Source organism: Meriones unguiculatus, chromosome 19, assembly GCF_030254825.1.
Source record: "Meriones unguiculatus strain TT.TT164.6M chromosome 19, Bangor_MerUng_6.1, whole genome shotgun sequence".
NCBI lineage: Eukaryota > Metazoa > Chordata > Mammalia > Rodentia > Muridae > Meriones > Meriones unguiculatus.
Window position 1 is genome coordinate 61,430,031 of NC_083366.1, and position 13,921 is coordinate 61,443,951.

At 48.7% G+C, this 13,921-nt stretch overlaps 1 protein-coding gene across 1 annotated transcript; it reads left to right on the top strand.

Annotated features, from left to right (window-relative positions):
- The first annotated feature begins 316 nt into the window (after window positions 1-316).
- Rbm24 (RNA binding motif protein 24) lies at window positions 317-12,383 on the top strand. Its single transcript, XM_021642829.2, has 4 exons — window positions 317-1,307; window positions 2,384-2,507; window positions 3,875-3,929; window positions 10,650-12,383. The coding sequence occupies exons 1-4, from the start codon at window positions 1,140-1,142 to the stop codon at window positions 11,014-11,016; spliced, it is 714 nt and encodes a 237-aa protein (XP_021498504.1). The 5' UTR covers window positions 317-1,139; the 3' UTR covers window positions 11,017-12,383.
- The last annotated feature ends 1,538 nt before the right edge of the window (window positions 12,384-13,921 follow it).

The following is a 13,921-nucleotide window of genomic DNA, read 5'->3' on the forward strand; positions in this document are numbered from 1 at the left end:
CCACAGCGCGCACCTCTTGGTTTGGAGGCCATGAAAACTTGAGGGCTCTTCTCACGGTCCAGACCCCTAGGGGAGGCAGATCTTCTTGGCCCCAGGTGTTTGGGAGGGGACTGGCCTCTCCACAAACCGCCCCAGGGCCCGGGGGACTCTCAAGTCAACTGGCAGTGCCACCTAGGCCTAGCCGCACAGAGCTCCCTCAGTCCGATTCGGAGAGCCGAGCAGCTCCCCTTCCGGGCGTGTACTCAGAGCGCCCCGGGTCCCTGTCGGAGTCGCCCGGGGTCTCCGCGACTTTGACCGGCAGGAGCAGGCAACGGCAGAGCCAAGCCGCCTCCAGCCATTTCCAACTCTGCCCCGGCAACAGCGCCGGAGCCCCAGCCAGGCGACCCAGCGCCGCGCCACGCCGCGCGCGCGCCCAGAGAAGCAGCTGTTCCCAACAGCTGGGGGGCGGCGGCGCCGGGCGCCCCAGGTGCTGTCCCGGCCAATCGCGAGCGTCCGGCCCGCCCCCTCCCCAGCCGGGCGTCGACCCCCGGGCCGCGAGGGAGGGGAGCAGAGGGGTGGAGAGCGGTCCTCTGTCCGCACTGGTCCGGCAGCTCCCAGGCAGGAGGGACGGTCCCCAGCTCCAGCCGGGCCCAGCACCGCGCCCCCAGCTGCCACCTCCGCGACCCCGGGACGCGGTGGCCTCCGAGCCAACCCCCCTCCTACTCCAGCCGCCGATCTTTTTTTTTTTTTTTTTTTTTTTTCCTGAGAAAGAAACATCTACCTCTTCTGGACTCAAGAGACCACCACCCTCCTCTTTGCATTAGAAAAAAAAAAGAATTTTTTTTTTTTTTTTTACTTCCACGCGGGGTGAGTGCAAAAGGCTCGCGCAGTCCACGGCTGCAGAGCTGGTTACCGGGGCGATAGGGAGGGTCTGGACAGTGAGCGGACGTGGGGACCGGAGCCGAGCGCCCGGGCGAGTGTCGGGGGCCGCGGGCCACTCGGGAAGCCGCGCGCCGAGCGCCCACGCCGCGCCCTCGCCCCCGCGTGCGCCCTCGGCCCCCGGCGGCCGCCGCGCGCTGCGGGAGACGCGGAGCCCGAGGACCGGGCGCAGCCGCAGCCGCAGCCGGAGCCGGAGCCCGAGCCGCGGGGCGGGCGCGAAGATGCACACGACCCAGAAGGACACGACGTACACCAAGATCTTCGTGGGAGGGCTGCCCTACCACACCACCGACGCCAGCCTGCGCAAGTACTTTGAGGTCTTCGGAGACATCGAGGAGGCGGTGGTCATCACCGACCGGCAGACCGGCAAGTCCCGGGGCTACGGATTTGTAAGTTACGCGGAGGGAGGGCTCAGGGTCGGGGGTGGGGGGGTGGGGGTGGGGGATGGCAACTCAGAGAGGTCCCGGCTCCGCTCGAAGGCAGGCCAGGGGGGAGCGCGTGGCCCCAGGCCCTCGGGAGTCAGAGCTGGGGGCGGGGGTGGCTCTGTGGGACCTCGCGGGACGCCCCCTCCGCTCGGAGCTGAGCTGAAACTTTAAGCTTCGGGGAGCAGGGGTCCGGGCCTGCCTCGCGGGGTTCCGAGAGGACCTGAGGGGATGCTCTTTCGGTGGTCCCAAAGCTTGGGAAAGGAGGACCAGATCTGGGATGCAGAGAGCTGGGAGGGTGGGAAAAGAGGAGGCTGGTTGTTAAGTGCGCTGGTGCTTTGTTTAGAAAACCGAAAGACGAAAGACTGTCTCTGTGTGAGTGTGTGCGTGTGTGCGTGCGTGTGTGTGTGTGTGTGTGTGTGCGCGCGCGCGCGCGCGTGTGTGCGTGTGTGTGTGTGTGTGTGTGTGTGTGTGTGTGTGACTCCCACTTTTTAAATTGCAAAGGTAGATTCTAAAGAGAAAAGGAAAAGCTGCCCCTCTGGCTGTTTGCCTAACTGAAACAGCACATTAAGCTTCCTGGAGATTTAAAGGGGCAAATTCAGCTGTCCAGAGAGCCAGGAGCTCCGAGCAGGACAATCGCTGTTGTTGCTGGGGAGTCCTTGCCTGTTGGAGCAACTGGCTGGTTTGGGGCTGGACTTTGTTTAAAGCCCACAGCGCCTCTGGGGCCCTGGCTGGGGACCTAGAGGGGACATTTGCAACGAGGTAAATCTACAGGCGATTTCAGAATTGTGGTTTCCAGATCTCTGTTAAGCCCCACACTAGCACCCTCAGGACTTTGGTCCGGAGCAGAGGAGTTCTTCATGCCTTTCTTCTTCCTGCTTATTTTTTTTAAGCAGAGAATGAAGGGTTAATATCCCAATCTCTCAAGCCCCCCCAGCCCCCCATCAGAAAGGAAAGGAAAGAAAGGCAGCTCAGTGACTTCAGTATTTTTCCTTCAGGGGTTAACTGAGGGCTTTGTGTGTATGTCTGTGTATGTTGCTAAGGTCACCATGGCTGACCGGGCTGCTGCTGAAAGGGCCTGCAAGGATCCCAACCCCATCATTGATGGTAGGAAGGCCAATGTGAACCTGGCATACTTGGGAGCAAAACCAAGAATCATGCAGCCAGGTGAGCTATGCCCTCCTCTCCCCCTCCCCGTTCTCCACCCAGCAGTAGGAGGGTCCCACCGCCATCCCCAGCCCAGCAAGCTTCCTGAAAATTCTGTCAATTCTGTCGTAGTGTTCAGTAAAACTTGAGTGCCTGCTGATTATTTCACCAAGGCATTAAAGATACATGAGCGCTGTAAGTGTGCCACTGGGTACTTGAAATGTATCCGTGTGCAAAAATAGACCTTAGGGTCCAGGTGGCATGCGCTCAAAAGTTAATTCATGCGTTTCCCATATGATGATGAGTATTTCTGGCTGCTTTCAGTTGTCCAATTTTTACTAGCCACTTGTAGCTAAAAAGGTAAACTGTTTGGCCCTTGTCATCTCCAGCCAGCGGGCCTTCCTTTTTAGAGTGGTCTAGGCCAGCGACTCCATGACTCGAACCCTGACCCAAGAGGGGCGTTACATGTCTTTTCCCATAAAGTCACAGACACTAGCAATCAAATACTTACACATAGGAAGACTTCACATTCGTGGGTTACGTGTTCTTCTTTAAATGATATTTCCTTGGGGATAAGAAAAAATTTACTGAAATCCTCATAGCTGCTGGTTGACAATGGGACGTACCTCTCTCTGCCTATGTGAAAATATTGGCCTGTTGTATTACTTGGTACCGTTTTTTATATTTGTTGAAAATAACTCACCTGACCATTGAGGGAATGTCTTCAATTCCCTGGACAAGCAACTAGGCTGACTAAGTCATGTGCTCTTTGCTCAGCCTTTCCTGAGGTTAAAAAGAGGTTGACATTTCAGTTCAGGAACCCGGCTGGCTAACAGCAAGGGAATACACAGAGAAATACCCACAGACATTGAAAACGGTGTCTCTCTAAAACATCTGTTCTCAAGAGAATGATGGGGGAATTTGTTTTTGTGAAATTTTAGTACTGTAAGCTGTAAAATTCTTCCAAGGCAGTCGAGAACGTTACAAATTGCAAAGACTTTTTTTTTTCTTTGCTTTTTCTGTTTTGCTCATGGGTTGGAACTATAGGAATATTTGTGAATTTAACCTCATTGTTGCTCGAGAGTTTCCCTCATTAGCAGTTTTCTCTGGCCTAAATTTTTTTAAATCTTTTTTTTTTTAATGTCTGTTAACTATATAGGATTTTTTTTAAGTTTTCTAATCTTAGTCTATTCAAACTTTTATTTAGGATGAATGATAACAATTATGAAACAGATAGACTTTTCATATATAAAGACCATGTCTGTGTATACCTTAGAGTATCACAGGAGTGGTTCTTTTTAATCAGAAATTATTATTGCATCTTCTGTCCAGAAATAGTAAGTCCCTAACGGTGCACAAATGGAAAATGTGGTGTGTTTTATTGCTAGGTTTTGCCTTTGGCGTTCAACAGCTTCACCCGGCCCTTATACAAAGACCCTTCGGGTAAGTCAATCCACCAAATCCTCCAAAGTTTCCACATGGCCACCATTTGTTTCCCTGACTCTTTGTGAGCAGACAAGGTCGATATGTCACAGAACGTTCCGGGTTTTGCATATTTATATATGCTTATGTATTTTTTAATGCTGATACTATAAATATTTTTAGATGAGTCAAGTTATCTGACCAAGTATGCAGTCTCCAAACCAGCCAAATGTTGGGCTTATGATTAAACAAAACAAAACAAAACAAAACCCCCAAAATACCAGGTATGACTTGTGCACAAGACATGTGTCCCATCGCCATTGCTGCTGCTCAGCTTGACTCAATGTTATTTATCTCTTTCTAACCTGACAGGGCTCCTATACAGTTAAGCTAACTGATGAGAAGGATGCGATGATAAGAGGTGGACTAGTTCTGTTTGGAATTAAACTCTGTAACCAGTAGACTCAGACACAAGCTCAGATGGTGATTAACCATGCATGGATGTTGGTGGTGTTGTTTTTATTTTTTTCACTATAGTCCATAGCCCTCCGTGTGCTTTATTTTATTTTGTTACAGTAATGAAGTGGTGTTGATAGCTAAACTGTGTGCTTTGACTTAATTGAACAGAGCTGTAGTGAGTGTTTTCTTTTCCTTGGGGAAGGGGCTCTTTGCTGTTTGATTTTGGTGGTGGTGGTGAGCAGTGTTGACTTCTGACTTTGCCATGGGAAGCAAAGGGCCTTTTTTCCCCCTTCCTGCTTTTAAGCTATTAAGCCTGTGACTTCCACTTAACATTTTTGTAGTGAGTGCTAAATCGTGTGATTTCTCTCAGTAAGAATACAGATTCACTGCTTGCATGTTGTAAGTCTCTGTTTTCTGGGAACGGGCTTTCTTTTGCAATGTATGTTCACTTCCTGGCCTTCTGGTAAAGGTTCGGCAGCTCTATTCAGATCTCATTAACAGTCACCAGTCTGGCCTTCCTTTTCCCTCCTTAATTTCGTTTGGTTTTTGTTTTGAGTAGCACAGTACTAACTCCGTCCTTCCAGATTTAACAGGGGAACAGTCTGCTCACATTTGTGCTTTCTCTGGGTCCTGTTATTACCAGCTCCTGAGGTCCCCCAGCTCCTTTATATTAAACACGACCCGGGAGGGAGGCCCCCATCAGTTTATCCTGAATACTAGAGTCTGTTTCCTCCATCTTCTGCCTGACTGATAGTCTTGTAATTCTCATTCTTTTTTAACATCCAAGCTGTTTGAAGAATTTTATTGTTATCCGGCTTAGTACCCAAAGATTCCCATCTGTCACCTTGAAGGCTAGAATCTGTCTTCACAGGTAGAAGCCTACCATAAGCATCTCCTAATATAGGCTAGCCCAAAAGTAAGTAGTAAGTTGACTTGGAAGAAGGAAGCTATATTTTGATAGACACTTTTTATTACCCTCTTGTTATTTTAATCTATTAGATAGTCACTCTTAGAGCCATCTACAGCTTTTGAAAAAGCTACAATTAAGTATAGCTATGTACTAAAGCCCTTCCAAGCCAACTTGGATTTGGACAACGAGGGAGGGATGAGTTGATTGGACCAAGCATTCTCTCCCAGTCCCGCTCCCTCCTTCCCTCCTTCTCTTCCCTCCCTTCCCCTCTCTTCTCCCTCTGCTGATATTTCACTAGTGTAGATTATAAGTGAAGGTGGGACTATGGAAGAAAACATACATCTGAAGGTGGAATCGTGGGCTTAGTCGTAACCTCCCAGGGATCATCTTGAAAGAGTGTAAAACCAAATCAATCAACAACTGTTCCTAGTTCAACCACTTTGTAGAAAACAAAGTTGCATGTTCATTGCAAGGAAGAAAGAAGATGGCAGAGCAGCTCAGAATTGCTCATTGATAAATGGCTCGGCACTGTTTCAAGTTTGAGAGGAATTCAGAATCACAAGAAAACCCATGGATTGGGAGAACTGGACAAGCTGTGAGGAGGGGAGTAGACCTGAACTGGATGGGGGCGCCGGGCCTGTCTACAAGGTGTGTGGTGGGGTAAACAAGCAGGGAGGCTACACGCAGAGGCTCAGCATGTAGAGAAACTACAGTGCACTGGAAAGCCAGTGGAGTAATCTGGCCTGGCTGTGATAGTCCTCGGTCCTTGAGGAAGAAAGCAATGCAAAGAAGATGAGATGATGCTATTGCGCAGACATTTTAAATCACACATGTTTTTATAGTAACCTTTTGTTCTTCATCTCTACTGATAAGGACTGTCTTTGTGATGAATGGTGATTGTTGCTGTGTGCATAAATTGTTTGAACTTGAGATTCAAATTGAACTTGAGGTTAGAAACAGATAGCATTCCAGGTAGGCCAAGTAAGGTTTCTCTTTCTTTTCTTTTCTTTCTTTTTTTAAAGTGGTTCTCAGCACTGCCCTGATCCCAAGTCCGTAGCCAACAAATCACACTGGTCACCCTAAACTCTGTTTGAATGTCATATGTTCTTGTTTTAGGCCTGCCTGGAAGTGAGCTTGAGAATCTTTAAGTTTTCACTTGTTTTGGAAGGTTAGTGAGGAGACTATTAGTTTTCTGAGGTCCTTAAATGGCCCCTGGGTTACCTAAGGTCTTTAAAGACAAACACATTGGCCAAAAGAACTTCTGACTTGGCAGAGGGCAGATGCAGAAGGACTTGTGGGCTTGATGAGAGTCTTAGTGGTCTCTGAAGGAAGTGTTTCCTCATCACATCTTTGCTGCAGGTCTGTGAGAAGAAATTTAAGGAGTAGCCTACACCAGGCTAACTGCACAATGAAGCGTTCAATGAGCCCGGTTGTTAGCGCCTCGCTGTACCATGGAAGTGGTCATCCGGCGTACTGTGTGCATAGAACTGACAGAGGCCCACAGACATTTTACCATTTAGTTCTTCTTATAAGCATTTGTAAAAAAGGACACTGTTAAGGGTCTTCCTTGGGAGCAAACAGAACAAGTACAGACAGGTTAATTAACCTCCCCTGGTCACAGAACCAGTGGGTGGGTTAAGAGTGTGATTCCGAGTTCGGAGTTGTGGTCTGCTTCACCTTGGAAGCTGTGTCCATTCCCTGATGTCAAGATGCAGCCAGAAAAAAAAGAAGCATAATGTAGCTTTCTCATCACCTAGTAATAAAATAATCAGTGCGGGAAGGGCCTCAGCCAGAAGGAGAGAGACAGCGGATCAGTGGGCCTCAAGGAAGGCTTTCCAAAGAAGATGAGCTAGATCTTCTAAGGAAGGTGAAGATGAGGGACTGTTTTATTAAGCACCTGCTGTACTAACCACTGGAGGCTCCTCTCATAGAGAAGTTTATTTAGTGTAGTGCAGCTCTGGGCTGGGAAACTTCGAACTCTTTCACAAAGGAACAATGCAAGAGAAAAAGGGAAAGTAGACTTCCAAAGGTTCTTGGGCACAGAGGACTAGAGCTAGGGTGGATGGGGGAGGTGAGGCGGGGGGAAGATTGGCCTCCTGGGTGAGGAATGGATTACACATGCGGAAGTGGGACCCAGCGATCGGTGGCATGGCCAGGAAATAGTAAGATATTCTACAGACCTGGGTCCAAAGAGAAGTTTAAAAAGATTCTAAAAAGGTGTTTTGGAGACAGATGTACAAAAGACCCCAAACGATGAGATTTAGGAAATGATTTGGTGGGGTTTTAGGGCTCAGTGACTCCTAGGAGCAAATGGATGAAATGACGACTTGGGTCGCTGGTCTGCACATACGTGAGAACAGCCAGCTTACTGCTTGGAAAGCCACAGAGACTAGCCTGGAGCGGTGGTGCACTCCTGGACCCCAGAACTCTGGGGGCTGAGGCAGGATGATCATGAATTTGAAGTCCTCCTGGGGAAGGCTACGCAGAGAGACCATGTCTTAGAAAAGAAAAAAGAAAGGGAAGGGAAGGGAAGGGAGAGGAATCACAGATCAGTGTCAGGGGGACCTAAAGAAACGGAGAGAGAAGGAAAATGCAGTCAACTTTGTTTAATCACCAGGGGTGTTCCCTTGGCTCTCGAGCTTTGTTGCTGCTCAGTGTGAACTAAGGGGGCCGGAGCTCGGTAGAATTCTGGTGGGAGGGGCCTTCCCAAATTGTCTTACTGAGTTCATTAGACTGCTGAAAAGAACTCCCAGCACACCCTTCAGCCCTCTGCTGCTTTCTCCCTGAACTGAGACATGGGGTTCTCTCCAGGGTCCTCTGAGACATGGCTCTCTGGGCTCCTCTGGCCTCCCCTTTTCCATCATCTTTTAAAGGCCACAGGTCTTCATTTGCCATTCAGACGTCTTCCTTGCCCTTGCCAGCCTTCCTGTAGGAATCTGACCTTACAGAAAGATCATTCTCATCGGGTGGCTCCGTCCAAATCAGAAGTAGCCATTAACATGAGTACAGAGACAGTCACTCTTGAAGCAATCCTTTCTCTGTCTTAGCACATTCTTCACACACACACACACGCTTTAACCTGTCTTCTTTGTGGGGGGGGGCGCGTTAGGGTGGAGGTTAAGAGTAAACCTCCTTTGAGCTACTTCATTATTTGAAAACACAAACCCTTCAGACACTGTGCTGTCATCAGAGCACTGGGAGGACACCAAGGGTTAATGTCTCCGTATCAGTGAGGTTCAGACTGGCTGGCCTCTGCAGCTGATAGAAGCTTCACGTTGGCCTTATAAAGACATTTTATCCGCTGGAAACCCTTGTCGCATGACAGGATCAAAAATAGCCCAGCTGCAGCCTCCACTGTCCATCACCGCATGTAGACTGGCAGGAGAGGAAACTCTCTTAGCTGCGTCTGCACATTGCGGGCCGATCAGCTCTGGGGACAGCGCGTTAATACAGTCCCACCTGTCACCAGACCTGACCTGAGCCCGTCACCTGACCTGACACGGAGTTCTGGGAGTGTGCACGGCCACGCCGCTGCGCCTGGCTTCCGACACGCAGTTAAGAACATCTCTAAGTGTCCTCAGAAACACTTGACGACACGGTAGCCACTGGCACTGGGAAAGAGCTACGATTCTAGTAAAAATTAAATGTATTTTTATCACACGGGGACAGAGTTCACCGCCCTCTCGGATACATTATCTTTTCCATGGATATTCTTCACAAGTGCTTCCAGTAGAATTCTGAAGAGGGAAGAGAGAAAGAAAGAAGGAAAGAAAGAAAGAAAGAAAGAAAGAAAGAAAGAAAGAAAGAAAGAAAATCTTGTGTTTTTGAAAAGCCTGAATGTGATGTTTTGTGTCAAGTTCCTTAAAATTTGGAGATAACTATTTGTGTTTGTGCCACTAACAAGTTGGTCTTGTCGACAGCCAGATAGCATGCCTGTGTTCTATTTTTAGAAAGATAGGGGGTTGTGAAGGAGATCCGTATAAAGAAAGACAAAGCCAAGAGTCAGATACTTGAGGTAGCACTCTGTAAGTGGGCGGTAATGAGTCGCAAGAGTGACAGCTGCAACCCGGGGTTCTGTAAACAAACCTCTTGTGATTCTTTTTTTAACCAACTTTTAAGGGAGGGCCACTGGCCCGTCCTGTACTCGGGGTGGGAACGCAGCAAATCAAAATGGTGCTTGGTTTTCTTTCGGGTTCTTAGCTCTTTCCTGGATAACCCATCACCATCCGGCTGAACCGTGCAACACGTTAACCAATGGGCAGACTGAAGGCAAATGGGTTTAATAAGCCAAGCTCTTCCGCTACGGAGGCTAGCGTAGGAGTCAGCGGACGTGCAGAGTGAGCGTTGCCTGACGATGTGTATCTTTTAAGTCTCTATCAGGTTCCGAGACATTTGGTTGTATTTTCCTGCCCCTAACTTCCCCATCAGCCTCGTCACCCCGGCCCGTTTCTGTCTGTCTTGCATAGAAACAAGCAAGCTGGCTGCGCCTCAGCTGCCTGATAGCCAAACAGGTTTGATCGACTGTTCTGTCCTTATGGAAAAATATGTGTATATAGATATACAAGTAAACGAGAGTGCAAGTGTGCCACACACCTCTGAGAATCACTGCCGGGCGGTTGCTAGCATTTTGGTGGCTTCCCACAACGGCCTGTTGTGAACTGCACTACTGTCATTTGAGGAGTGTGACTGCTGTGTTTACCACACTTGTGAACTTTGAAACTCCTGGTTTGGGTTGATTTTTTGTTGTTGTTGTTTTTTGTTTTTATTTTTGTTTTGTTTTTTTTTAATTTATCTTATTTTGTCGCCTGCTTCTTTCGTAATCATGATTTTTAATCAGGGTGACTGAGGTTGCCGAGAGATTAATGTGTGCTGAGTCTGCCTAGCGATTTCAAATAGGGTTGCCACGATAAACAGCACCGCGAGTCCCTCCTCTCCTTAACAGCCCGGCTGTCACCCCCCACCCCACCCCACCCCCGCAGAGCCATGGAATCTCAGACAAGCTCTGAGGCCTGGGTTCCTGGCATGAAGCCTTCTATTTGATAGACATATCTCTGTACCAGTTTTCCAGTCCCTGCTCGATCACTCCTCCACGCACAGCCCTGGCGAATCATGATTCACTTAACCAAACTTGGCGGGCATGATCCTGCCTGGTTCGAAGTCACGGGCGCAAATTCTAACGGGGAGAATGCCGTTCGCTCTGGTTCCTTGCTGGTGAACTCTCCCAGGGGAGCACCAAATGGACCGCTGAAGCGTAGATATCGTGGCAACCCTATGTTGATAGCAACCACTAAATTTGAGTTTGACTCCATCTCTGGGCGAAGAGCTCCTCCTGAGAGGGCCGCTGCCTGACTTTGTTTCTCGTTTCTCGACAGGATCCCCGCCCACTACGTCTACCCGCAGGCTTTTGTGCAGCCCGGAGTGGTCATCCCGCACGTCCAGCCCACGGCAGCCGCGGCCTCGACCACGCCGTACATCGATTACACTGGAGCGGCCTACGCACAGTACTCGGCCGCGGCCGCGGCGGCTGCGGCGGCTGCGGCCTACGAGCAGTACCCCTACGCGGCGTCCCCAGCCGCCACCGGCTATGTGACCGCTGGGGGCTACAGCTACGCTGTCCAGCAGCCCATCACGGCCGCTGCTGCGCCTGGGACGGCTGCGGCCGCGGCCGCGGCAGCTGCAGCCGCAGCAGCCTTTGGCCAGTACCAGCCTCAACAGCTGCAGACCGACCGGATGCAGTAGGCCAGCAGAGGCTGAGCAGAGTCGGAAGGGGGAAAGGGGTTGCTCTCCCCCCCGCCCCCCCCCCCACTCTCCCAGTTCTTCGTAGCTAATGAGAAAGTTAACGTTGACCTGACAGCTTTTAAAGGGAGAGAGCAAAGCTGTTGTGAAGCAGTGGTGTTCCTTTTTTCGTACTCTGGGTAGTGCTGCAGGTGGAGAGGGAGAATGGGAGGGCGAGGAGCAGTGTTTGAAGTCAATCCCAAAGAGCCTGAGTTACACAGAACAGCCGCTAGAACACGATGGCAGGGGGTAGCTATCAGCGGGACTTCACTTTTGTATCGGGGGTTTTTATTTTATTTTTTTGCTCTTTTTTATAGTATCAGGGAAGCAAACTGCCTTTTCCAAGTTAGAAAACGCTATGTGAATCTAGCTGAACCAGGGAATACGGAGTGAGCGATCTGTAGCTTGAACCATGTGTAAAGGCACACTTTTTTAAAAACAACCGAGACGGCACAAGTGCTGGCCGACCTCCGTGGCGGCCACCGAGGCCTGCAGGACTTCCTTAGGGCAGAAGGTAGTGTTCGCGCTATCTCCAAAATGGGCATCGAACAATCACTTCAGGAGAGTGGCAGCAGGGACAGTGGTGGACAGGTACCAAAGCGATTTTCTCATCTGTTCTGTGGACGCGCGGGCTTGTGGAGCAATTGACGCTGCGCCAGCCGCTCAGACAATCAATAGCGCACACAGTTCCGCAAAGCGTCCGTCGCCTGTGCTCGTGGGAGGCGCTGGTCACATTCTAACCCCTCTCCCCGTGCTGCTTCACTTGGGGGAACTTTCATCTGCTGGTCAGGTTTTCGACACCACCACTACTCTTTCTATTTATTGTCCGGACTAGGGGATTATGGGTAAAGGCAGGCAGAGTTTGCAGATGCTCAACCCTTCAGGACCGTCTGGAGGACCTTTATTTTCTTCCCCCCTTTTTAAATAATTTTACACTTTTTTCGTATCTATTTCAGAGTCCTATTTAAAGGTATTTATTAGTGACTACAGTACCTAAGACAGCAAGGTTCTTGACATTACAGTTCTTCAACAGTTGATGATCTTGTACTTTATAATGTGCCTTAATAATAATCCTATTTAAGATATTTATTTTTAAGTTTTCCTATGCTGCACTCTAAAGGAAGGAACTTTAGACGTGACACTGTAAAATTATGTATTCATCTCATGGCATAAGTTATTCAGTAGGTCCAGATGTAGCATATTAAATATTAACCTATTCAACTAAAGATGTTGGCTTGGATTTATTTAAATTCATATGTGCACTGTTCGAGAGGGTGTTCTTACCTGAACACATCTGAGTTTATTTTAGTCTTGAGATTTTTTTTTTTTTTTAACAAGCTACGTTGCTGGCTCTGTGCTTCTTTCTTTTGATTGTTTTGCCCCGGTAGCTCTCATCCATCGGGAACTCATGACTTCCTCACTTTCCTTCTGTAGTGTATGTAGTTTTAAAATACTGCTTTATATTTTTCTTCTGAAAGTGCGGTACTTGCAATTTTTACTCTTAAACTAAATTGAATACTATTTTACACTGTATTGGACTTTTATACTTGAAGACCTTCATACAAGGGACAACAGGTTAGCATTTTTATGGACTTTCTCCATTGTCACTGGATTTAAGTATTCCCGTCCCAGACAGTGGTCTGCAACGGAGACGTGGCTCTCCTGTGCAAATTATTTATTTGTTGTGTACATCGCTTTATAACGTTTCAGATCTTCTAATCTATTCACTTGTATTAAATATAATTTTTAAAAACTGCTGTTGCATTGATTATTTCCAATTCTGGAGGAAAACAGAATGGTTCTCTTTTTAATTCGCTTCCTCGGTTTGAAAGAGGCTGACTGTGAACTTGCCGTGTAGCCAAGGGTGACCTTGAACTTTTGACCTTTACCTCCCGAGTGCTGGTAATAGGACACACACCACCAAGCCCAGGACTTCCTGAAGGCGGGCGAGCACTCTACCAACTGATCTACATTCCCAGCCCCAGCCCTGTTTCTCTTAAACTAGTTTGATTAACCCTGCCCCATGGAAAACATTTTCTGTGAACATAAAACTTTCTCGGAGGCTGTATTCTCCAACCTTTAAAGTAAATCTCACTAAATATGTGCCCTATGTGTAGCAAGTACACCATCCCCTTAAACTGAATCTGAAGGGACCATTCATCTCCTTGAGAACGGGTGATGACTGGGAAGGAGAGGGTTGTGAGCAGTCCTCGCCTGGGTCAGGACAGTACTGCTGGCATCAGGTAAACATGGCGCTGGAGCATTTCTAGAAATGCCGATAGATCAACTGTTCTTGCTTATTTGTTTGTGGTGCTAGAATTGGACCTGGGTCCTCACGCTGACATTGAACTACATTCGCAACCCCTTTTTTGACTTTTGATAGGCTCTCATGTGTCCCAGCTCAAAGCTGCTATGTAATAGAAAATGACTTTGAACTTCTGGTCTCCTGTCTTCAGCTCCTGAGTGTTGGGGTTATGGGCGTGCACCACCACAGTTGATGTATGTGGCCCAGGGGTTTGACTCCAACTGAGGTCCATCCCCAGTCCCAACTTCTAACTTTCCAGACAAGGTCCGTCTAGGAGGACCCAGCTAGCCTTTCGCTCACTTTCTGGAGGTAGCTTTTTTGAGATCTTCCCCCTTTAGCCTCCCCGCAGGTTCCAAATTGCTTTTACTAACCCCCCTTTTCAGTGATATTTTCAGACTTCTCATATAAAGTCCTGGAACAGAAACACCAGCCTGTGATAGTCGTAAGTGTCAGAGAGCACTCCCTCAGTGCAAAGCCAAAGACGGAGGGAGGACATTCATGGGGGCAATCACTGCAATGCGCTGTCAAATAAGCAATGAGTTAAAATGCCAAGGGAGTGATGGT

Excerpts from the sequence above, each read along its gene's own strand:
- Rbm24 (XM_021642829.2), top strand. The coding sequence starts at position 1,140 with ATGCACACGACCCAGAAGGACACGACGTACACCAAGATCTTCGTGGGA. Across the intron at positions 1,308-2,383 it reads AGTCCCGGGGCTACGGATTT|GTCACCATGGCTGACCGGGC; the intron begins GTAAGTTACGCG and ends TATGTTGCTAAG. Across the intron at positions 2,508-3,874 it reads ACCAAGAATCATGCAGCCAG|GTTTTGCCTTTGGCGTTCAA; the intron begins GTGAGCTATGCC and ends TTTTATTGCTAG.